This window comes from Mus pahari, chromosome 2, assembly GCF_900095145.1.
Source record: "Mus pahari chromosome 2, PAHARI_EIJ_v1.1, whole genome shotgun sequence".
In the NCBI taxonomy this organism is placed as follows: Eukaryota; Metazoa; Chordata; class Mammalia; order Rodentia; family Muridae; genus Mus; species Mus pahari.
Genome location: NC_034591.1, coordinates 19,153,975 through 19,178,262, shown reverse-complemented (window position 1 = coordinate 19,178,262; position 24,288 = coordinate 19,153,975). Strand labels below are relative to the sequence as shown.

Genomic DNA, 24,288 nt, shown 5'->3' with positions numbered 1-24,288 from the left:
TGCCTCTGCCTCTGCCTCTGCCTCTGCCTCTGCCTCTGCCTCTGCCTCTGCCTCCCCAGTGCTGAGGTCCAAGCCTTGCACCTCCCTGCTCAGCTTACAGTTCTCAGTAAGGAGAGAGACTGGGTCTGGGTGGGAACAGATCTTTAGGGGTGCGAGCCCTGCAAGCAGCAGCTCCCAAGTAGAATAAGGAGCAGGGTGAGGTGAGGCTGGAGCAACCCAAGGGAAGAATCAGGAGGCCAGAGCAAAGGCAGAGCCTGGGGGCGGGGCTCAAGCATCCACAAAAAACATCCTTCGCTTACGCCAACCTTTTTGTTTGTTTGTTTGGTTTGGTTTTGTTCTTGAGACGGGGTTTTATAGCCCTGCCTATTCCAGAACTCACTCTGTAGACCAGACTGGTAGGGCAGGCAGTGGTAGAACTCACAGAGATCCCCTGCCTCTGCCTTCATAGTGCTGGGATTTGGTGTGTGCCACCACCCAGCCTGTTTCTAAATCAACGGTGGTTTTCCCTGATGGGTGGCAGCCTGGTCTTATTCCTGAACATCATCAAACTGAACAAGTAAAGCCTCTACAGGTGCAGGAAAGCCGGAGTCTCCCTGTTTTGCATCCTTCCTATGCATGCATGCAAGCGCAAAAGCAGCTTGCAATGTTGAGTGCACTCAGATTGTGTTGTCTGGAGCAGGCTGGGAAGCTGACCACTTAGCACTGGTGGTTCTGACCCAGAGGATAGGAGCAGAAAGGGGAAATGGTTGGATTCTGGATCCAGAGCCAGGGGGTATTTCTTCAGACTGGATGTGGGTATGAGAGAAAGGTAAGGTTTTAGTGTGGTTCCGAAAATGGGCACCTGGACCATGGGAAGATGGAAAGAGCAGAGAATGAGGTAGAACCATGGGATTACATTTGGGCAGTCTGTTACAGATCTGAATGGAAATGCTGAGACAACAATTAGAGAGGAGTCTGAAGCCTGGGAGAAATGCCTGGGTTATGGGAAATCTTCAGAGGCCAACACACGGTACCAGTGAGAGCAGGCCTGGAGGCAAGACCTTATGGAGGACCACAGGAGCTGGACCCTTTCGAGGCACTTCCATACGGAGAGGGGACAGGAGGAGCAGGAGAGATAAGGAGGGGCAGCCAGGAGGCAGGACAGAATAGAAGGAAGCAGTTTCCTTGGTCAAACATTGTATAGTCTGCTAAGTAATACAAGGCCTGGGGATCAATGGTAGTATTGGACAGTGTGGAGAGCAGTGGTGTTCCTGATGGGACACTCTCAGTGGGGTGTTTAGCCACTGGAATTTGAGTTCAAGACAAGTGAAGATAGCAAAGGCGGATATACTCTTGAGAAGTCTTCACGATTGGGAGAAGTGGGGTGAGCAGTCCTTTGCAGATGGGGAAACAACACCATGTGTGCTAGCAAGAAGGGTTCAATAGAGATGGATCGTTGATGGGAGGAAAGATAGTCAAGGGGTGATCAAGAAAGGTCAAAAGTCAATAAATACGGAATAAAGTTGACCTGGGTGTGGCATGTTTAACATACATGAGGCCCTGGTTCTCATCAATCTGTACCTTTCCTGCATTCCCAGAGTTCACTGCATGGAGGGGTGGGGGAGAAAGTGGGACACCAGACAGCATTCTGTCCAAAGATGAGGACAGCTGTTTCTCCCAGGGAAGACAGGGGCATTCCTAGGGACACAGTGTTAGACACAGGGACATGAGCAACCCTCCAGGAAACCTTGGGGCTTCCTAGCAACAACACTGAAGACTCCACCACAGTCGGGCGTGGTGGCACGCGCCTTTGATCCCAGCACTTGGGAGGCAGAGGCAGGCGGATTTCTGAGTTCGAGACCAGCCTGGTCTACAGAGTGAGTTCCAGGACAGCCAAGGCTACACAGAGAAACCCTGTCTCATAAAAAAAAAAAAAAAAAAAAAAAAAAAATCTGGGACATGGTGTGGTAGACTCGCCTTAGAGCATCAGACCTATGAGGCTGGCAGAGGGAGGCCTCAGAGGCTACTGTGAGAGAGCCCCACCGAAGGGCTCCGAGCTCTAGAAGAGAGAGAAAGCATTCAGCTTTGGGTACCCAGGCCCAGGTCATGGTCCCTCTATTTGAATCTTCTCATATTTCTAAGCCCTAGACTCTAACCAAACCTGTAAGATGCTGATCAAGGAGGAGGAGGTGGAGTGACTGTGTGGCACATCCTTTTCTCCCAGGGAACTGCCTGATTTCAACCATTAGTGCAGTCCTGCCTACAGGCAGAGCCACGTGGGCTGCAGTAAGCTAACACCCTTCAAGACCCCCCAGAAACATGGCCCCACACATCGGCCATTTCCTCAGAGAAATGTGCACCTAGCCTCAGTGGTTCCCCCTTTTTATTTATTTATTTATTTTCACAGTGCTTTAAGCTATTTTGGAGTGACCCGCTCCAAGAGACCACCTAATTAATGGAGGCCTTGAGGGGGATGAAAGAAAACTGGCTGTGAATCCAAAACCTGCCTTCCCTCTAGGCCAGCGGGATGCTCAGAGCCCCAGAGGCCGGCTCTGCGCTCCTCCTGCGACCAGCAGCCTCAGCTCCCCGATGTTTGCAGTTCATTGTGTGTGCGGTGTGTGGGGGTGGGAGGGGTGTCAAGGAGCGTCCCATTAGACCGAACAAACCCACGCAGGCAGAGCGAAGGAGGACTGCATCAGCTAACCTTTATCATGTTCCTGCCCATGGCGCAGGACCCTGGGGACCCCACGGTAAGGTCTTTCCCTTATGGCAGGGGGCCCATGGCATGTGGTATGTGGTGTTGAGGGTACAAATGAGGTGTGGCAGCGGGGGCAGAGAGCGACTCTAAGGAAAAGGAAGGGGAGGCAGGTGTCCCTGCAGACTTCACAGAGGAGTGGCTGGCAAGCGGTTCAGGCCTCTCTGGGAACGGCACCCACTGGCTGTGGGGATATGTCTCCATGTCTCTCTGCCCCCCCTCCCTCCCAACCCTTCCCTGGTTTGCCTCAATTTTTTTCTGTCTGTGGAATCCTTGGATCTCTGAGCAGGAAAGGCCCTGGGATCCTGGGCCAAGGCTTTCTTTTACTCCGGAGGAAGCAGGAGCAGGCAGATAACAGCAACTGTTCCAAGGTCACACAACTCTTTCGGTGGCCTATTTTTCTTTGTTTTGTTTGTTTGTTTGCTCATATTTGCCGTGTGTGTGTGTGTGTGTGTGTGTGTGTGTATACATGCGTGCAAAACTAACACAGAAAGGCAAAGTCACACAGGGAGACAGCCCCCTCCCTTTACAGTAGCAGGCGGTTTGCTGGGCACAGATGCATTCTGACACGAATAGGGAGGTGCACAGGCACAGGGACCACTGTGAGTGGTCCCCCAGGACTGTAGCTGAGTCTCTCAGGTGATAGGAGTGGGGGCTGTTGGGGTCTCAGAGGTCTCTCCTACTTCTAGGAACAGGGCCTGGTTCTTTCTAAGTTCTAGCCAGAGTTCCCAAGGGACTTGGAGCTTATTCATCAGACTCTAGGTCCCCTGACATGTCCTAGGATTTGGTGACCAAAGGAGAAAGGTTAGGGACAGGCCAGGTCACAAATATCAGGAGACCTGGCAGTTAGAGTTCCAAAGGGTCTCTCTTCACACTCCCCACCCCCTGATAAAATTAGGGTAATTGTATTTCTCTGAGGGAAGTTTTACTGCTGGGGCGAGGGAAAGCTGACAAGAGAAAGGGGTCTGTCTCTCTGGCAAGATGTCCTTTCTCCCTCTTCTCTCCTTTGTTCCTCTCCCATTCCCTCCCTTCCTCCCCCCAGCTAGCTTCCCTTCTTTCCTTCCAGCCCTTCATTCTCCCTTCCCCACCCCCTCAATTCCCCCTGCCTTGTCCCCAATCGGGACCTCCACAGAGGGCGGGAGCACAAGACTCCTGGGCTCCGGCTGGGTCTGGGGGGCCATCTTCCCGCAGAGAAGGAGTTAAATCCCTTCCCTGCATCCCTCCTCCTCCTCCTCCGCCTCCCCTGGCCGCCGTGGAGTCCTGCAGCTGGGCCCTGGGCTGACCTTCACCGGGAGGGAGGCCGCAGCGCGCATGCTCGGCCCGGGGAGCCGTGCGGGCGGAGGGAGGGCGGTGCGGGCCGGCGGCCGGAGCCCCCAGTGCACGGGCTGCGGCCGCTAGCTCCGCACGGCGGGGGGCGAGGCGGCCCGTCCGTCCCGCAGGCCGCGGCGCAGCGCTCCCCGCGCGGGGAGCGGCGCTTTGCCATTTGGTGCTGGTGGTGCTTCTGCGAGGGAAGGAGAGATGGGGGGACGACAAGGGGGACTCCAGCTCCGGGACGCAGCGCGGCCGCCCTCCCCTTGCCCCAGACACGCTCTCGGCCTGCCCGGGTGTGGCCTGCGCCCAGTCTGGTCTTCGCCGGCACTGTGGGCGACGTGTGGCGACCCTGGTGGCGCCGAGGTGGTGGGGTTCCTGTCCTTTGTGAGAAAAGGCTCCCTGGCCACAAGTCCCCCACTAGACCTGCTAGAAGAGCATGCTAATGTGTCTGCTCACTTGTGAACGGCCTCTCATTGTATGGGATGTGGGGAGGCCAGAGTGTGCCCGTATGTGCAAATCAGTCGATGTGGCTCCTTGTCCCTGTGGCGGTATGTGTGTTCCGAGGTGTGTGGTTTTTGTGCAGCATAATGATACCCCTAGAGGGCCAGTTCCAAAAGGACCCGTCTGTGGGTCTGACTGGTGTGCCCCATTCCCCTAGTCCTGGCATCTCCCACAGCTCTCTTCACCACCAAGGCCTCCCAGGCCTGGTGCCCGTCCTTCAGACTTTCCACACCCCCAAAGCTGAGGTGACAGCCGCCTCCTGTCTTCTCCTCAGAGGTGGCTCTAAAAGTTGAGGACACCTAGTTTTTCCTAAAGCCTAGAGTTGTCCACCCCACTCCCAGAACCTCCAAGGACTGGGATTGCCAGTCCCTGCTAGGAACAGCGGTCAGGGTAGCTGTGGTGACTCACATCTTCAGGTAAACGGCCGAGCACTGCCTGTGTTCATTGGCCTGTTAAGCTTTGCAGGTGTTCTCAGTTTTGATGTTATAGACAGAGCCCCTGTACCCAGCCAGGCTGCAATGTCCCTGTCCCATGTCCAATGTCATGTCTGCCTTCAGGAGTCACAACCTCCTTGGGAGACCAAGCACAAAGCACCTGAAGTGAAGGGCACACGAGACATTCCGGCCAGCCCAGTTTATGGACAAGATGAATGATATGGTACATTTGGATAAGACCAAAATATGTTCCCAAAAGTGATGCAGGGTCCCAGCACACGGGAGGCAGAGGCAGGCGGATTTCTGAGTTCCAGGCCAGCCTGGTCTACAGAGTGAGTTCCAAGACAGCCAGGGCTACACAGAGAAACCCTGTCTCGGAAACCAAAAAAAAAAAAAGAAAGAAAGAAAGAAAGAAAGAAAGAAAGAAAGAAAGAAAGAAAGAAAGAAAAGAAAAAAAAAAAAGTGATGCAGGAACCAGGGTCTGACCTGGGTCTTAAAGGATGGGACAGGCAGAGAGGACAAGTGGAGGCATTGCAAAATGGCTGAAGACCAGGAGATGAGTGGGGTGGGCGGAGCATTGGAGGTGAGCTCTGACCCTAAGCAGGCTATCTTTCCAGCCACCACTGTCACTGCTGCTGCTGCTGGAGTCTGCCCACCCTGGACTACTGTCCCTCATAGCATCTAACAAGATGTTTTCTCTCGTCTTGACAGTGGCCACCTGAAAGGACAATGACAGCTAGGCATACTAACAGGACCTGCAGGAAACAAAGATACAGGCCAAATAGACTGGGAGAGATCCCTTATCCTGACCCATGAAGACATTCTGAAGGGCCAAAGGTTAGGGTCCCTCGGTGCAATGGGTCTTGAGGGCTCAAACTGTAATGTGTTCCCACAAGTTCCCTCAGGCATTGGCCCTCCCTCAGTGGCAGCCCCAGCTAGCCCATAAACCTGACCCTTGGTTGTCCCAAAGCTCGCGGACTCCTCCTTCCGAAGGTGGGGACAGGCGTGGCTTGTGGTATGGGCGGAGCTTGGGCTCAACCTAGGGATCTCAGGATCTGTCCCCTCCTTTCTTCTGTTCTTCCTTCCCTCCGGGGTTGGCCAGTTCTCGCCACACTGTCCCATTTAGGGTTTCCTCGTCTTCCCAACCCACACTCCTGCTTTCTCTTCGATTCTGGGGCGGACTTCACCAACCCTAATCTCTCTGGGTCTTCACACCAAAGCCATCAAGCCCTGTTTGCCTCACCCTTTCCTCCTACCCACCCAAGTACCCACCTTGGCTCCGCGCCATTCCTCACAATGTACTCCTCCTGTTCTCATGAGCCCAGTCCACGTCCCCCTTTCGGAAATACTTCCCCTATTGCCCTCACTTTCTCGCACAGAGACAAACAAAGACTCACAAGCCCAGAAATAGACTCCAACAGAGCTGAAAGACACAGGCCGTGTCCTGCCCCGCACGCACGCGCGCAGGCTCGGCGGCTCTTGTGAAGGGAAGCACACAGACGGGGCGTTTGTCAGTGCACGCACATAAACATCCACACCCACAGCCTCTGCGCCGTGCCACAAAAGGGTGCAGACACACGGTGTGCGAGACAAGGGCACACACATCTGCGGGCGCCCGGGAACCCGCCTAGCCCGGCACACCCACCGCGCTGGCCCCGGGACAGGGGCAAGGCCTGCTCTGGGCTCGGGTTCCCCCCCCCCCAGATTCCTTCCAGCAAATGTTTCCCTACTTGGCCTGCCTGGTCCCTGGGGAAAGGGCCTCAGAAATGCGGCAGGAGCCACTTGGGGGAAAAAAAAGTTGGAACTGCCTGTTCCCTGCCTGGCCATGTCGGCGAATTCCCTAACCGAGAAACTATTTGTGGCGAGGGCAGAGTGGCTGGCGAGCCCCTTGTCACCTCCCGTGGTGTTCCCTCCCCGTGCCGCCACCGATGGACCCCGGGCGGCCTGGGCGCAGCAGCAGCTGCCCATCGCGCAGCCTCCGGGCAGATCGGCTGGTCTCGCCGTTTCTGTGCGCCGCTTGGACCACGCGGAGTGCACAGGAGGGCCGCTCCGTCCCCGGCGCGTCGCAGGCAGACCCCGGGCCGCCGGACTATTTCTGTCTTATCAGTGCAGGAATGCGGCAGCCGCGGCGGCGGCGGCGGCGGGCGGGCGGCGGCGGCGTGGGCCGTGGGCCGTCAGGGCAGCCCTGAAGGGGCCCCCTCCCCACTCCGCTCGAGTAGAAGTGTGAGAGAGCCCAGCAGGACTCAGAGGGGAGAGTTGGAGGAAAAAAAAGGCAGAAAAGGGAAAGAAAGAGGAAGAGAGAGAGAGAGTGAGAGGAGCCGCTGAGCCCACCCCGATGGCCGCGGACGAAGTTGCCGGAGGGGCGCGCAAAGCCACGAAAAGCAAACTTTTTGAGTTTCTGGTCCATGGGGTGGTGAGTGGGGGAAAGTTAGCGGGGGAGGGTGAGCGAGCTGGCTCGGGCTGAATGGAGGGATGATCGGGAGGGGCCGCCGGCGCGCTCCCGCTCTCCCACCCCTTTGGTTGAGGGGCGCACGGTCACGGCCCAACCCTGGGACCTTGCCGGCGCCCTGGCATCCGAACACGTCGCCAAGCGGTCGGCTGGGGATGGGCGCGCGGCGGCCGGGAAGAGAGGCGTCGGCTTGGGTTCTTCTCAGGGGCAAGGGGTGGGATGTGGGCACTGTGCCTCCCCCAAGAGTGGGGTCCCCTCTGTAACTGACATGTCTCACATTCTTTTACTGGTGGGCTCAGGTGTTACCCCTGCCCTGGGGGTGGGGGTGGGGTGGTGACTCGAACACACAGCTAGGGCAGGGCTGCCTGATGTCCCTGTTCATCCTTTGGGACAGGGTCACTTGGACTAGGTCTGAGCAACTAGGAGCAGGTGACCTAAGAGCAAAAGCTCTCTGGTTGAGCAGCCTCTGCATCCTAGCAGGAGGGCCTTGAGGACTAGGTCCTGCTGTCAGAGCTGAGAGAGGTCTACTTGAGAGACCCCAAGTTAGGCAGTCAGAGGATCTCCTTGGCAGGCTCAGCCACCAGAAGTTGATAACCTTAACACCTCAAAGGTGTGAAGGAGGGGCAGGAGTTGGGGACATGAGGCCTAGACACCAAAGGGATAGCACTATACCGTTCTAACACACACACACACACACACACACTCATGAAGACATGTGAGGAGTCTGAGGGTACCCATGAACCTATTGAGGTGGAGAGCCTGCTGTGAGGAGCTCCAAGCCTGGGCATATGGAGGGAAGAGTCAGTCGGATTTGCTATGGCCAAATTTGGTTGTGACTCCAGGAAGCACCTTTTCGTTGGGAGGCAAGGGCCCCCAGAATCTGACCCTTATGAGGCTGGTACTGATGGCAGGCCCCTGGGGGCCCCAGAAGCCTTCTTCTCAGGGCCTCAATAGACCCAACAGTATCAGTGGCCTTGATGAATAGGAGAGCGGCTGATAGGGAAGAGGGCTTCTCTGTGGCAGCCTGTTGTCTAGCCATAGGGATCTCTGGGGTATAAATTTCAAGGCAGTCCTGTGGGTTGGTGGCGTTACCAATCCTAACCTAGCTGCTTAAGGGTAGTTGCTTTAGAGCATCATCCAGTGAAGAGGCTCTGCATGTGGAATTGAATATGGCCAACTTGGTGGTTCCGTTCTTGGATGATTAGAGTCCCCTCTATAGTAATGGAGAATCGCTGGTGGCATCAGTGCTGTGAGTGACAGAGTCAGGTGGAATGGGGGAGGCAAGTTCAGGGACAGGCCTGTCTGACTGCAGAGGAGATGGGCAGAGACAGCTGCTGGCTCTGGGTGGAGACCTCAGGGGTAAGCAATGTAAGAGGAGAAAGGAAGCCTAGGGTTAGGGTTAGGGCTTCTTAGTCCAGGGGGGGGGCAGGAGGGTGTGCGTGTGCATAGTCTTCTGTGGCCCAGGATGGCCTCAAATTCACTATATATCAGAGGGTGGCCTTGATTTTCTGCCTCTACCTCAAGATTAGGATTATAAATATGTGTTATCATACCGGGCGGTGGTGGCACGCGCCTTTAATCCCAGCACTTGGGAGGTAGAGGCAGGTAGATTTCTGAGTTCAAGGCCAGCCTGGTCTACAAAGTGAGTTCCAGGACAGCCAGGGCTACACAGAGAAACCCTGTCTCGAAAAAAAAAAAAAAAGTATGTGCTATCATGTGCAGTTTATTTGATGCTGGGAATCAAACCCAGGGCACCACATGTATTGCATAAGCCCTGGACCAAGCTACATCCCCAGCCTGAGATGGTAGTGTTTAAATAATAGGGTTTTCATCCCTCTCTCCCTACTACCCTTCCTGGTCTTCTGACCTCAGCCCCCTTCCTGGGCTTGGACAAGTGAGATCTGAAACACTCCACTTGCATTCGCACCTCATCTCTTTTGATTGACTGCCCAGAGCTGGTGGCCAGAGAAAATCAACCTGCCTCATTTCCCTCCAATTTCTACCCTTACTGGGATATGGTGAGGCATGGGCTGTCTCTGATGTGGGCAGATGGGAGGGGAAAATAGATACTTCTGCAGATGCAGCTTCCTTCACATCCCTGCACTGGCAGTCCACTTCTAGTCCTGCCCCCCCCCCACTTGCCACTCAGGAAAACCTGGCAGGTCTGATGACACCAGACCCTCAGGTTCCCTTGCCCAGCCTCTTGTATCACCTTGGGAGAAATGAAATGAAGGAGGCAGGCTAAGTCAGTGGGTGTGGAGACCTGGAGTTAGCTGTACCAGTTATGTTTGAGATTGAGGTGCCAAAAGCAGGGGGCTCCGAAATGAAGATGGGGGCTCAGGTACAAAACACATCAGTCCCAGAAGTGGGGTGTGGAAATCGGAGAATGGGGAGTGAGGGCAGGAGATCAGCCCCTCCCTCACCGCAGCGAAGCAGCGGGGAGCGGGGCCCGCCAGGTGCTGCCTTTGCCAGAAAGAGCAGGGTGACCTTGGTGAGGTCGCTTTTTTCTTTGAGCCCCAGTTGCCCCATCTGTCAAGTGGGGATGAAAAGACCTGCTCTGACTGGCTTGCAGAGAATCGTACGGATAGGAACATCCTTTGAAAGGTTGAAAGGCGCCATTAATATTCATTTTGGGGGTACCTTGCACGGCTCTGAGACTCTCGGCTATGCTCTGGGCAATTTCCTGGCTTCAGTTAGCTTCATGCAAGGAGACGCTGAGCCCCCTCCTCCAGAGCCGCGCAGATTCCCGCGCCCCCGCCCCTCCCACCAATCACTCCCACTCATCGCTTAGCGCAGGGTTACCAACCCAGGGTCTTGGAGAGGGGCGGGAGCGCAGGCACGCTGGCCTGGGGGTCGGGACCAAATCTGACCTGCCGGCGCCGGTTTCTGCTTCACCTCCCGCCCCACCCCCCAGCGCCCCGGGATGCCGTCTGGAGCCCGAATGCCCCACCAGGGGGCGCCCATGGGCCCCCCGGGCTCCCCGTACATGGGCAGCCCCGCGGTACGACCCGGCCTGGCCCCCGCGGGCATGGAGCCCGCCCGCAAGCGAGCAGCGCCCCCGCCCGGGCAGAGCCAGGCACAGGGCCAGGGCCAGCCCGTGCCCACCGCCCCAGCGCGGAGCCGCAGGTGAGTGCCCCCCAAAACTCCGCCCCCCCCCGCGTGAAAGGGCGTGCAGGGGCGGAAGCCTCAGGGACCAGGTGGGTTAGTGGTGGGGATGGAAAGCTAAGGAAGGATGGTAGCAGCGACCAAGTCATTCTAGCTTGGATGTTCTCTGGAGAGGGCTTAGGGGGCACTGGTCTGGTTCTTTTGTGTGCCCACAGTGAAGACAGGCTGCAATAGTCGGCTGCCAGTATCCCTTCTCTGCACGCACCCTTCATTCTTCTGCTTGTCACCTGCTAAATCCTTTCTCCCATCCTTTACCCCAAGTTCTGGGAGATGCTTCAGTCTTTGGGGAGAGGCAGGGCTGGCAATAGACCAAGGGTTGAGTTTTAACTGTGTGTTTTCTAAAATGTAGTCCTCTGATACCTCCGGGCCAGTCCCGAGTCCCGGGCTGCGTCAGAGCCCCTCTAGATTTCTGCAGTCCTTATCCTTGGCAGTGGGCATGAAGAGGGCGTTATAACCCCTCTGAGGGAGCAGTTCTGCCCCCAAGCCACTGGACCAGCTTATTTCCTCGTCTGAGAAGTTGGTGGCACTCCCATGGTCCCTGCTGGCTCTTGGCAAGAGTTATGCCCCTATGGGCATCGGTATTTAGCCAAACACACATGCTTCCTATTGCACAACAGATGGGTTCTTATACAAGGTGTAATATCAATTCTACTTCATTATTAAATAGTTTTTTACACATTAAGGAAAATCATAGGCATCCCATAATAAATTCTTTTACAAAGTGAATCATTATCTTGTATAGCAAGTAATTCTTTGATTTTTTTTATGTGTAAGTTAAGAGTTTTGTGTGGACAGTTTATTTGAAATAAATGAATCCTTTCATGAGAGTATTATCCAGCCTAAGAATGGGTTGGTTTTTTTTCTTTAATGAGTTGCTTGACTGGGCATAGAATGCATTTCTGGATAGAGAGGGGGCAGTGAGTGAGAAAGCCACATGGGGGCAGTGTAGAGCTATCTTCTAGGCTGTGTGTTCTCTCTTGGTCAGCCAAGGGTTTTCTGCGTTGCTTTTGAAACTGAGAAACATCCAATACCAGGTGCTATCTACCCTAGGTTCAGCCACATTGGTTCTAGTGCTAAGTCAAACTCACGTAGAACACTCCTGCACACTTCCAGGGTCCTTGTGACTGTGGTGTGTCCCTTGGTTGGGATGGTCCAAGACTACAAGCATCTCCTGCCCTTATACAGTCCCTTCCAAGCCCAGAGCCATAGGAGTTCCAAGTCCCACCACTTCACACCATGGCGGCTCAACAGCTCCAGGGACCAGGTGGAAGAGTCACCTCTCCCCTCCTCGGAGCTCGGGCTCTCTTGGGAGGAGAGGCTCCTCAGAAGCTGTCCTCTCTCTCCTCTGTCTTACCCACTTCCAGGCTTTTTGCAAACACTTCTGCAGTCCCCATCTTTTGGCAGTATCTCCTCTTTCACTAGTTCCTCCTAAGTCTGAATTTCTCTGGCTTTGAGGATGTGGCGAGGTATAAGGTGGGGGCAGCGGGTACCGGGCCAGAGAAAGGACCTGCTTTCCACATCGCTGCTGTAGCCCTCAGACAGGCAGACAAGCAGGCTGTGGGAATCCCAGCCAGCGGGCGGAGATGTCGGGATAATTTAGCAGGTGGCCTCGTTACTCCCAGATCTGTCGCCATGGTAACCTGGTTTTTTCTTTAAAAAATGTACAGTGCCAAGAGGAGGAAGATGGCTGACAAAATCCTCCCTCAAAGGGTGAGTGCCTTTCACAGCAGCCCCAGCCAGCCCCCACCCCTTTGCTCCTCCATCTTCCCCTCCTCCCTTAGGAGCAAAGCTTTGGGCTCAGCGTCACAGCCACTTTCACTTTTTGTTTTAAAAGCTCATTAGGAAGTGAGGCTTCCTTTGCGAGAGGGTGGGGCTGGACTGAGGGAGGGAGCTGGAGAGTCACGGAGGGAGGAGGGGCAGAACACAGGGCCTGAGGTTAAGGGGGCGGGATGCCAGTGGTCCAAAGACATAAAGGACAAAGAGGGGACCAGAAACTGCTGGGTGGAGGGGACAGAAAGTAGCAGGAGAGCCTGGATGTGTGAAAGGGGCAGCAGGCGTGGAGCTCCCAAGGCAACCTACACCACCTCCCAACTGCCTGGGGTACCCAGAATCCCTTAGCACTTTTCAGGGACCCAGGGTGTCTGTATGAGTAGGGGGCGACAGGGTGAGGCTAGGAACTTGCACCTGCTGGGCTGCCAGTCGCTGATGAGATGCATGAATTTTCCTGGAGGGGAAAGCAATTTTTATCCGCACACAATGAGGCTATATAATAGAGTCCTGGGGACAAGTCCTATCTTCACTCTCTGGGATTCCACAGCCTGAAATCAATTGGACAGCTCCCTAAGTATCCTTTGTGTCCTGGGGTCACACAACAGACAAACGGTCTGCATTGCAAGATAGCCTGAGCCCTGCTTCCACCTTGTCCCTCTTCCAGATTCGGGAGCTGGTCCCCGAGTCCCAGGCTTACATGGACCTCCTAGCGTTTGAGAGGAAACTGGATCAAACCATCATGCGGAAGCGGGTGGACATCCAGGAGGCCCTGAAGAGGCCCATGAAGGTGCCTTAGTGTGGCAGTAGGGACAGGCACTGTCCAGTAGGAGGAGGCAGGGGGCCCTGGGTCGGAGGACACAGCCCTCGTCCTGTACTACACTTTATTTCCACAGCAAAAGCGAAAGCTGCGCCTTTATATCTCCAATACATTTAACCCTGCGAAGCCCGATGCCGAAGATTCTGATGGCAGCATTGCCTCCTGGGAGCTGCGGGTAGAGGGGAAGCTCTTGGATGATGTACGTCCTGGTCCAGGTCTCTCCACGTGTCCTGGGGTGGGTATGGGCTGAGTCAGGGTTAGGACTAAACGTCTGCACTGGGAATTGGGAGTCAGCCCAGGCTGGGGTGGGTGGGCCTGGGGACAGTCTGGGTACAGAGGGCTGCCTCTGAGCATACTACTTGCCTGCTGCCAACTTGGCCCATTCTGTGTCCATGGTCCCTGTTCTGCCCCCACAGTCCCTGTCACTTTCCCACAGCCCAGTAAGCAGAAGAGGAAGTTTTCTTCCTTCTTCAAGAGTTTGGTCATTGAGTTGGACAAAGACCTTTATGGCCCAGACAACCACCTTGTTGAGGTAAGACAGACAGCCTCTGCCCTTGAATCACAACCTTTCCATCAGCCCTGAAGCAGCTGCAGATTTGGATTGAGGACCATCCTAAAGCCCTAGGCTCTACCAGTCCAGAGGGGTCTGTGTGTAACCTAGCTCTTCCCCCCTGGACAGTGGCACCGGACACCCACAACCCAGGAAACAGATGGGTTCCAAGTGAAGAGACCAGGGGACTTGAGTGTGCGCTGCACCCTGCTCCTGATGCTGGACTACCAGGTTGGTTTTACCCCATGCCTGCATGCCACCCACACGTAGACCCCACTGTCTTCCTACTCTAGGGGCACACTGCCAAGGCCCTAACCTCCACGCCCCTGAGCCCACCTTCAATCTCACCTTCCTGCCAACTTTTTCCTAGCCTCCTCAGTTCAAGTTGGACCCCCGCTTAGCCCGGCTGCTGGGGTTACACACACAGAGCCGCTCCGCCATTGTCCAGGCGCTGTGGCAGTACGTGAAGACCAACCGGCTACAGGACTCCCATGACAAGGAATACATCAATGGCGACAAGTATTTCCAGCAGGTAACAGATGTCCTTAGCCCTAGGACCTGGGAAGCAGAAGCACCTCCAAAGGTAGCTATCTCCTCTTGCTGAGTTCCTGAATACCGGGAATGGTCAGGGATGTGGTCCTGGAGCCGAGAGCAAGGTCTCATCGCGGCTATCCCACAATCTATTTAGCTGCTCCCCAAGGGAGGCGAATCTGGGCCTCTACTGGTAGGGAGGGCATCTGGTGATGGAGTCTCCTTGGTACGTGGAGTTGGGAGCTCTGACGTGCCACCAGTCTCGGTCTAGACTTGGGGTCACTTACTTTGCTATTCTTTCTGCCTCTCGTCTGTCTTTGAAGTGAGGAGTAGTAGAAGCTGTGCTGTCACATGTCTGGCAGCTAGGAAAAATGAAATTGATGAAAAATGACCTGACGAAAGCAGAGTATTACTACTAATGTATTTTAAAATAAACACAGTAGATAGATATAAGGAAAAAGAGTAGTTGGTATTTATTGAGCATTTACCATGCACCTTCAGACACTTGTACACGGATTCACCTAATTCCATGACAACCCGTAAAATAGAGCTGTTAATATCCCCATTCTAGAGGCGAAGGGACTAAGACCCAAGGTGCTAAGTAGCTTGCTCACAGAATGTGGCAGACTTAAGACCCCTGCACTGGCCTCACGATTAGCCATGCCTGGCCATGCCTGTTTCTCTACCTCCAGCCTGGCTCACTGCCATTAGCACCCAGGATTCTGACTTGCCCTCAGCTTCTTGTGGTCTTTCCAGAATGAAAGAATTGTTATTAGCTACTGTCTCTTCAAACACACACAAACACACACACACACACACACACACACACACACACAGAATGATCTCCCTCTCAATTATCCTGCTTCAGATTTTTGACTGTCCCCGCCTGAAGTTCTCTGAGATTCCCCAGCGCCTCACAGCCCTGCTGCTGCCTCCTGACCCGATTGTGATCAACCACGTCATCAGGTGAGGTGGCCCAGCCTTCCCCACAGACAGGGAGTTTAGCTCCCTGCTCCCCTCCCTGCTTCCTCCACCCTCCTCATGTACCCTCCCCAGCCCTAGCCCTGGGCTTCCGTGGTGTACCATGGACATCAGAGGCTGGACTTCTCTGGCAGCGTGGATCCATCAGACCAGAAGAAGACTGCGTGCTATGACATAGATGTGGAGGTGGAGGAGCCACTGAAGGGGCAGATGAGTAGCTTCCTCCTGTCCACGGCCAACCAGCAGGAGATCAGTGCTCTGGACAGTAAGGTATGGCCTGAGCCCAGAGCTGGAGTGGGACATTAAACCAAGAGAGAGGACAAAGCACTCAGACCACAGCACGGGCCTAGGACAGGAGGTACACACAGCCCCTCCCTAGTGTGAGAAGCTGACTTCATTCCAAGGTCAGCTCTACCCACCCGCTCCCTTCACTGAGCTCAGAGGAAGCAGGGGCTATGGGGAGCTCTCCTTCACAAGAGAAGCAAGCCCCCGCCCTGCCCCCTTCTTCCTCTTGCATTCCTCTCACACAGCACAGGGCAGGTGGAAATCATTGTCTCTCTACCTGTAGATCCATGAGACGATTGAGTCCATAAACCAGCTCAAGATCCAGAGGGACTTCATGCTAAGTTTCTCCAGAGACCCCAAAGGCTACGTCCAAGACCTGCTCCGCTCCCAGAGCCGTGATCTCAAGGTGAAGACAGGGCTCCGGGGGCACAGATGTGAAAACAAGCACATGAGCAGGGGAAGATGGGCATGCACCTCAGGGGAACTCACCACAGGCCCGTGCTCCCTCCCAGGTGATGACAGATGTGGCGGGTAACCCCGAGGAAGAACGGAGAGCCGAGTTCTACCACCAGCCCTGGTCCCAGGAAGCCGTTAGCCGCTACTTCTACTGTAAGGTAATGGAGGCCCTGGAACCCGAGGCTCCCTCTCCTTCAGTCCTAGCAGCCTTGCCTCTCACCTGGCCACCACCCTATACCCCCATGCAGCAATCTCCTGGCTCCCAGACTCTTCCAGGGAAGGGGTGCCAGGATGGGGTACCCCTGGTCACTCACCAGGACCACTGTAACCCTGCCCCTGCTCACACTTCCTCTAAAGATCCAGCAGCGCAGGCAGGAGCTGGAGCAGTCGCTGGTTGTGCGCAACACCTAGGAGCCCGTGAACAAGCATCGGGTGGACCAGCCACTCCACCCAGCACAGGCCCCAGGCTCTGGACTCCCTCACGAGCTGTGCTGAAGGTGGGGAGGGCTGGATTAAAGGTCACTTATCAGACAGCAGCCTTGTGGTCATTGTGGACGGGGACGGGAGGGAGGAAGAGAAGGCAGTGGAACTGGGCAGACAAATTCTCCACAACCCTACCAGATTCTTCTTCTTACCCCTCTCCCTAGACCTAAAACCAGTTTGGCAGAAGATACTTTTAATAACATTTCTTATTTTTAAAAAAATACAGTGGCAAGCCCTCCATCTGTCCGTCGCCCTGCCTTCCTTCCCGGGTCCATGGCAGACACGGGGTGGAGAAGCTAAGTACTGTTGGCCTGCTCCTGTTCAAACAGAGCCATGGCTAGCTGGGTACGGGCCCCCAGCCCCTCCAGATTGCTGAGGCGACAACGGTGGTACAGTTCCTCACTGAGCCGGGGGCTACAGTCTCGCAGAGAGAACTTCTGAACCAGCCCTGGCTCTACGGCTCGAAAGAGGTGGAGCCCTGAGAACCGGAGGAAAACATCCATCACCTCCAGCCCCTCCAGGGCTTCCTCCTCTTCCTGGCCTGCCAGTTCACCCGCCAGCCGGGCACGGGCTGCCAGGTAGTCAGCATTGTAGAAGCAGCCCTCTGCTGATGCCTGCCGGTCAAATCTGCCCCCGACCGGAGCCCCCCTAGAAGGGTCCACACCAGGGGAGGGGGGGTCAGCCCCGGGGACACCCGGGGGAGACCTCTGTGGTGACAGGACAGGGTTGAACTCCTGAAAGTGGACCGGAAAGAAGGCCTGCCAGCCCGAAATTGCATTCATACGGCAGCGGTTGAGGACTTCCGACCCAGGTCTCGTCCACACAGTGGTAAGGAAGAAGAGTGTGTCCACAGGGTGTTTCTTGGAGATGACATCCATGAGTCGCACCTGGGAAGGGGCCTCTGCTCGCACAGCAAGCCAGGCCAGCCTCGCCCCCGGGTACCGTCGTTCTAACTCAGCTGCTGCAGTCTTCACTCCGAGAAACGGGTCAGGGCCCCCGCGGCCTTCCCGGGGCCCATAGACCAACAGCAGGGTGAGCAATGCATGTTCTCGAGGCTCCAGAACACTGGCAGCAAAGGCCTCAAGAAAAGCCAGGGCGGCTGGAGCTTCAGCCACCAGGAGCGGCAGCACCAGCTGCACCCGGGTAGCCTCAGTGACATAGGGCATAGGCAGGATTTCCACTCTGCTCAGTGGCCTCAGCAGGCTCACTCTGCGGGCCAGGGAGCGTCTGTGCCCTCGCTGAGTCACGGCTTCCAGCAGCAAGTCGAGGGTGTATTCCATGCCCCTTGCAGGGTCAAAGCGCCTGTAGCCATTGAGAAGCCGCTGCTTCTGGAAGCGCAGGCGGGGCTGATACCGCCGATTGAGCTGCTCCAGAGCTGTGTCCACAGCATCCCCTACATCTGCCCTGCTAGCCCCCTGCAGGGGACACTTGGGAGCCCCGTCTGCACAGGCGAAGGTGTGTTGCTCCGTGAAGTAGTCCCAGCCCAGCACCTCGAAGCGAGAGTGTGGCGTGAAAGGGGCCGGGAGCCCAACAGGCCAGCTTAGCCCTGCCTCCCCTTCGGGGGTCAGCACCGTCAGGTTCCGGATCTGGGCCTAAGTTGGAGGGAATACAACCAACATTAGTTCTGGTTTTGGGACGCCCAGGCTCTGAGTGCCCATCAGCAAAGCCTGGCTAACCACCGAGTCCCTTGCCCGTAACTGTCTAGATCTAAAATACAGAAGGGAGGTGAGGAATGCCCACCTTCACAGTTGCTGCCAGGACCATCTGCTTAGCAGAAGGAAGCCAGCCGATCTCAGAATACAAAGTTCACCACACTTTCAATCCCGCGTTCACAGGACCGACATCCTCTTCGTGATCCTCTGACCTATCTATCTGATCTATACCCCACTTCTGATGACCCCCACACTACAGAATTCCCCTCCTTTCTATCTTTTGGGCCTTTAGCACAATTCTAGAAGCTTGGGAAGCTGCGGCTTCTCTCCCTCTGGGCAGAGCACTAATGTAAAGTAAGCTTCTGGGAGTTTCCCTACAAATTTGACAAGCCAGAGCTTACTGCACAGTGCCCTGGCCCCCAGGGCCCCTTGTCCCTGGGGTAGATGGTTAGGCTCTCTCTACCCCAGGCCCCCTCTAAGCTCCCAGCCATGGCCCTCAGGCACAGCGCACTGCATTGGCTCACCTGCAGTTGTTCTATTTCACTGTAAGCCCGCTCCAACTCCAGAGCACTGAAGCGTTTGTGGAGCCGGTACATGAGGGTGCCCTCGGGGACCGGGTGAACGGCGAAGGCACTCAGGAAAGCAGGGCTCCCCTCCTTCTCAGGGTCCCTATTCTTGGCCAGTTCGAAGGAGCGGTACTGTTGCCCCTAGAGGGACCAATCAGACAATCAATGCTACACACATAAGCTGTGATGGCCAAAGCCTCTCTCCTTAGCGCTCACACCTGTCACCACTACCACTGTAGAAGCCCCCTAACCTCCATCCCTACTTCTAATGCCCACATTTTGGAAATAAGGCAAATGGGCAACTAAGGGCCTCCTCTTTCCCCAAGAACCCCACTGCTCAATGAGAATACAGCCGTAGGACATCCCAGCAGGCTTGCCCCTGGGATGCTCAGCCTTCCACAGTAGAGCTTTCCACCTGGGGGTATGGCAGGGTGGGGCTAGGGTGGTGAACTCTAGAACATTTTCACCTTGTCCTTAACTGTGATGTGCACTGGGTGTGGAAAAGGGGGTGGGAGGGTGGCAGACAGGGAGGTTGATGAGTTCAGGCACCTCTTCCTGGCTTATTCAGGGGTCCCTAAAAATACACACTTAGGATGGCCCCAGCCAGGGCTGTAGGTGAGCAAGGGAGAGCGGAAGAGGCAAGCTGGCCTCTGGGAAGGACAAAGGGATATCTGGAGGACTCAGTTTGGACAGCAATCATTCAGTCACTGCCAACCTTTGGGGGACTGGGACTGCCTTGAAGGGGCTGTCACCTGGTGCTGTGAGACACAGCCGACGCCCAGAGTGTCGATGAGGCAGCGGCCAAGCCATTCATCAGGCCGGGCGCTGAGAATGTCCCCTCGGCAGCCGTCCAGATGTGGCCGCAAGCGCAGTAGGAGGCTCCGTGACAATAGGTAGCCAAAGCCCCCGTGGCAGTACCGGGCCTGCTCCCCTGTACCAATGAACTCCTCCGCGTGGCCCAAGTACAGGTCTTGGTTGATGCTAAGGTGACCAGCAAGAGCTGCCAATCTGGGGGCCTGCACGTATGTGTCGTCCTGCATGATGAAGAACCAGTCATAGTCTGCCCCAAAGTGTGTGTGAAGGTGGCGCAGGGTCTCTGACATGAGCCAGGCAGGCCGCTCATCTCCATGAGACACCACCTGCATCCCTGCAGGAGCCCGGGCTCCTCGCTGCCCCGTGAAGTAGAGTAACCGAGGGAAGTGATGTGCTACTGTACGGTTAACAGCGACGGCCAGGGTGGACAGCGTGGCTCGAGAAGTCAGGACAGCCACCAGCAGGCGCTCACGAGAGCCCAGCTCTGTCTGTATATACCGAGTCCTACGGAGAGACCAGAAGATAAGGGGTCAGCTCCTGAGTCATTAAGGGAGTGTGTACCAACCTAGCACATACATCCCTAGAAATAAAGGAGAGGATTGGGAGAGGGGAGAGACCCCCTTCCTCATCACTAATAACTAGCTACTGGGGTGAGTGCCCCCTGAGTGGACTCGGCTGGACTCGGCTACGTGGAGGCAGGCTCTACTCAGGTCTATTCAGTAGGTTGGTGCAGGTACAGCTCTGCTCAAGAACAGTGAACATTAACACCAATGGGTAAGACGCTCTCAGACTTGGGGAGGGATAAAATAGGAGCAAACTAAGATAGGATATAGGACAAGTGCTTCCAGGAAACTAACACTGAGTAGCAACAGAAACAGCAGCAAACAGCTCTAGATTGAGCGTCAGTGCTGGAGGACTATGCACAGTTACCCTCACCTGAGCATCAGTGCTGGAGGACTATGCACAGTCACCCTCACTTGAGTGAGCGTCAGTGCTGGAGGACTATGCACAGTCACCCTCACCTGAGTGAGCGTCAGTGCTGGAGGACTATGCAGTCACCCTCACCTGAGTGAGCGTCAGCACTCAAGGACTATGCAGTCACCCTCACCTGAGCGAGCATCAGCGCTAGAGGACTATGCACAGTCACCCTCACCTGAGCGAGCGTCAGTGCTGGAGGACTATGCACAATCACCCTCACCTGAGCGTCAGCTCTGGAGGACTATGCAGTCACCCTCACCTGAGTGAGCGTCAGTGCTGGAGGACTATGCACAGTCACCCTCACCTGAGCATCAGTGCTGGAGGACTATGCACAGTCTCCCTCACCTGAGCGAGGGTCAGTGCTGGAGGACTATGCACAATCACCCTCACCTGAGCGAGCGTCAGTGCTGGAGGACTATGCACAGTCACCCTCACCTGAGCGTCAGCGCTGGAGGACTATGCGCAGTCACCCTCACCTGAGCACCTTCTTGTAGGGCTTGTTAGGGTCCCTGTAGTAAGGCACAATCCTGGGTCTGAAGTCTTCATCGCCTTGGTCCAGCCCATTTTTTGAGTCTGGATTCTGTGGCCCTCCTGGCTTCCCCACAGCCTCTACACAGGGATCTTCTCCCTCACCCTGCATCCAGGAGACCCGCAGGAGGCTCAGGCTGCATCCCAGAGACAGTCCTAGGATGAGGGGGAGCACTGGACGCAGCAGAGCCAGTAGGGAGCTGAGTCGCATGGTGGCAGGCCCCAACACAGGGTGCCCCGGGGCACAGTCTCAAGGCTGAGTAGGTTGATGGGCCACAAGCCAACAGTAGCCCACGGCTTTACCCAGAGAACCCGGAGTCGACGAGGCCAGCAACAGAGAAAGGAGCCCAGAGTCCCCACCAAGTCTTCCCAACTCCCTATGTCTGGTCTTCAGTGGCCATGGGGCTGATCCCCTCAGTAAAATGCTAATGTCTATGTGAACAATGCCACTCCCTACTGGGATTGCGGTCTGTAGTCCAGGAAAAAGAAAAAAGAAAGTGCAATAGTGCCAAACCTAACCCCCAAAGGTCTACAGCCATTTGAAACATGGGCTTAATCCAAGTCAGCAGCACCCAGTGACACAGAGCTTAGGGTAAAGTGCATGCACCATTCAAACAACAGTCTGACCAAAAGGGCCTGCCTCAGACCCCCTGTGCCATCCTGCAGATATCCTGGCCCACTATGTCTCCTCAGGCCCCAGAGGGACTGTTGACTTACTGCTGCTGTAGGCTAGCACTAGAGCAGGGGTCAGCGCCTCCTCCCACCCCGCTCCTGAGTGTCAAAGAGATCCACAGACTCTAGAAATCCCCTCCTTGTCAGACACGATCACCAGCCATGAATGGTGCCCCCCACCTGCCCACCCAAAGGAGGTGAGCAGTCACCGTGACTCAGCACAGCTGGCCTCTCAGAGGAGCGCAATGGCCGATGGAGCCATTTTGCTGGCCATCCTACTCGTCCTGCAAAGCTATGCTGCCCACATATCTTAAGAGCAGCAGGAGACAAAATACAGACACTCTTGCTGTGGCTAGAGGTTATCAAACAAAGCCAAATAAAGCAAAAGCAAGCCGGGAGACAGCAGCAGTTAGAGAAACGCGGGGGTCTGGGAAGGCCAGCAGAGGCTCACCACCTTCCAATAGGGCGCCAGCCAGTGCCCTATTATTCCCTTAGCGACCACAGCCCCGTGCCAGCCCCCAGAAGAAGACACAGAGCGAGTCCTAGCCGGCCGTCTGGAGACAGAAATTAATCGCCTACGTCCCACGACTGCAGAAAAGGCCTGGCGTCCAGCTGATTTGCTCTGCGAACTCGGGCGGTGGAGGGGGACTCGCGGCGGAGGGCAGGACCGAGCGGGTTCTCAGGTCCTGCGGAGCAGGGGAACAGGAACACCCAAGCCCCACGGCAGACGGAGCCGCCTCGCGGGTGAGCCCACCCTGTTGCGGGCCGAGGAGCTCCGCTTGGCAGCCGCTGCCACCTCACAACCCAGCCCTCCGCTTCCTCTTCCGCTGCCTGTCAGTCACCCGTCTCTATGGTGACCGCATCCGGCCCCTCGCTCCTTACGCTCGCTCTCTATGGTTGCCGCTGCACCTCTGGATTCCAACGCCATGGCTCCTAGCGCCACGGCGAGTGAATCCCGTCTGCACCAGAGACGCTGCCCAATTCAGCTCAACCCTGTTAGCGCTAAAGAAAGATGCCCTCCTCCTTTCTGAGCACGCTTCAACTAAACCGGCCGCGCAACACCAGCGCCTATTTAGCGGCTCAAGAAATGTTTCTTTACTAAATTTTCAACACTTAACTCTATCAGGTAAAGGATGAGGGGGCATTTGACCAGGAACGAACAGACCTGGGTTAACCTAGAACTCAATAGTTCTAAGGCAGTGAGAATCGCTTGAGGCAAGCCATGGACAATAACACACTCTGGTGTCTCAAGGCAGAAAAGTACGGAAGGAAGCACCAGTCAGGTGACTCACCATGTGAAGGTGATTGCCACCAAGACTGATAATCTGAGTTCCATGTCTGGTGAAAAGAGAAAACTGACTCCATCAAGTTGTACTCTGATACCACACTATGGTTAGGGTGTGTACCACACCTTCCCTATGCTATCTGTAAGAAACAACTCATGTGGACAGAAAGAAGATTGTCAGGCTTGGGATGTACAAAGCTACCACTTTGGAGAACTTTTATCATTTATAGATGTATGTCAGTGTTCAGAATACGTTTGTGTTGTCACATTCATGACAATTTCTCTCCCCTTCATTTTTGCGCTTACTAAAAGATTATCTTGGGCTGGAGAGATGGCTCAGCAGTTAAGAGCACTGACTGCTCTTCCAAATGTCCCGAGATCAAATCCCAGCAACTACATGGTGGCTCACAACCATCTGTAATGCGAATCTGATGCCCTCTTCTGGTGTGTCTGAAAACAACTACAGTGTACTTAGATAATAAATAGATCAGGGCCGAGCAGTGGTGGCCCACGCCTTTAGTCCCAGCACTTGGGAGGCAGAGGCAGGTGGATTTCTGACTTAGAGTCCAGCGTGGTCTACAGAGTGAGTTCCAGGACATCCAGGGCTACACAGAGAAACCCTATTTTGAAAACTCAAATTAAAAAAAAAAAAAACCTATAATTTCTATTGCTTTATTTTTGACATAGGGTCTGACCATCCGACTTTGACCTTAAACTCACAGATCCATCTGCTCCTGCCTTTCGGTGCTGGGATCACAATCATGTACCAACACACCTGATTATAGCCACAATTATTAAAGTAAAAGGAGCAGGTGGAATTAACTTAATATTTTATTGTATTAGGTATAAATATATTTAATAAACACATTTTAGGTATAAAATATTTAATATGTATTGTATTGGGTATAAATAAAATATCAATTCAATATATAAGCAATATGAAAAGCTACTGAAGTGATATTTTACATTTTTCCATATGCAAGCTGAAACCCCAGCCATGTTTTACAGTCATAGCGTGTATCACTTGTTTTGTTCCTTGAGACAACGTCTTGCTATGTAGATCAGGCTGATCTTGAAATCACAGCCATCTTCCTAAGTCTCGCAAGTGCTGGGGTCACCAGTCTGTAAGCAGAACCGGGATGGATAGGTTCCAGGGGGCCTGGGTCCAGCCAGAAGTACCAGAAGTGTTACAACTCTCAGAAGAGAAGAGACGAGGTTTGGGCAGCTTGCTCTGGGCAGATAGCCTGGGTCCAGCTACAGAGACAGCAACAGTGACGGGGCAGAGTCAGCAGCAGGGTGAGTCTGGACAGCCAAGGTCCAGCGATGA

At 55.1% G+C, this 24,288-nt stretch overlaps 2 protein-coding genes across 4 annotated transcripts in view; one reads left to right on the top strand and one right to left on the bottom strand.

Moving 5' to 3' along the window:
• The window catches only part of Smarcd3 (SWI/SNF related, matrix associated, actin dependent regulator of chromatin, subfamily d, member 3), a 35,826-nt gene extending 19,243 nt beyond the window's left edge, over positions 1-16,583 (top strand). Inside the window, exons 1-13 of one of the 3 annotated variants that reach the window (XM_029534580.1) lie at positions 2,673-2,729; positions 10,344-10,555; positions 12,262-12,304; positions 13,029-13,151; positions 13,258-13,380; positions 13,618-13,713; positions 13,861-13,962; positions 14,102-14,263; positions 15,131-15,228; positions 15,378-15,513; positions 15,812-15,934; positions 16,041-16,142; positions 16,342-16,583. In XM_029534580.1, coding sequence (XP_029390440.1) covers positions 2,691-2,729; positions 10,344-10,555; positions 12,262-12,304; positions 13,029-13,151; positions 13,258-13,380; positions 13,618-13,713; positions 13,861-13,962; positions 14,102-14,263; positions 15,131-15,228; positions 15,378-15,513; positions 15,812-15,934; positions 16,041-16,142; positions 16,342-16,395 — 1,413 coding nt within the window. In that variant the 5' untranslated portion in view covers positions 2,673-2,690 and the 3' untranslated portion in view covers positions 16,396-16,583. Of the gene's footprint in view, positions 1-2,672; positions 2,730-6,923; positions 7,394-10,343; positions 10,556-12,261; positions 12,305-13,028; positions 13,152-13,257; positions 13,381-13,617; positions 13,714-13,860; positions 13,963-14,101; positions 14,264-15,130; positions 15,229-15,377; positions 15,514-15,811; positions 15,935-16,040; positions 16,143-16,341 lie in introns of those variants that run through there. The other 2 variants (XM_021191731.2, XM_029534581.1) reach the window with 2 other exon arrangements.
• Positions 16,584-16,640: 57 nt separating this feature from the next.
• On the bottom strand, positions 16,641-22,489 carry Chpf2 (chondroitin polymerizing factor 2). The gene is made up of 4 exons (XM_021191730.1): positions 20,953-22,489; positions 19,438-20,002; positions 18,644-18,826; positions 16,641-18,059 (listed from the first exon to the last, which is right to left on the bottom strand). The coding sequence occupies exons 1-4, from the start codon at positions 21,213-21,215 to the stop codon at positions 16,764-16,766; spliced, it is 2,307 nt and encodes a 768-aa protein (XP_021047389.1). The 5' UTR covers positions 21,216-22,489; the 3' UTR covers positions 16,641-16,763.
• Positions 22,490-24,288: the final 1,799 nt, after the last annotated feature.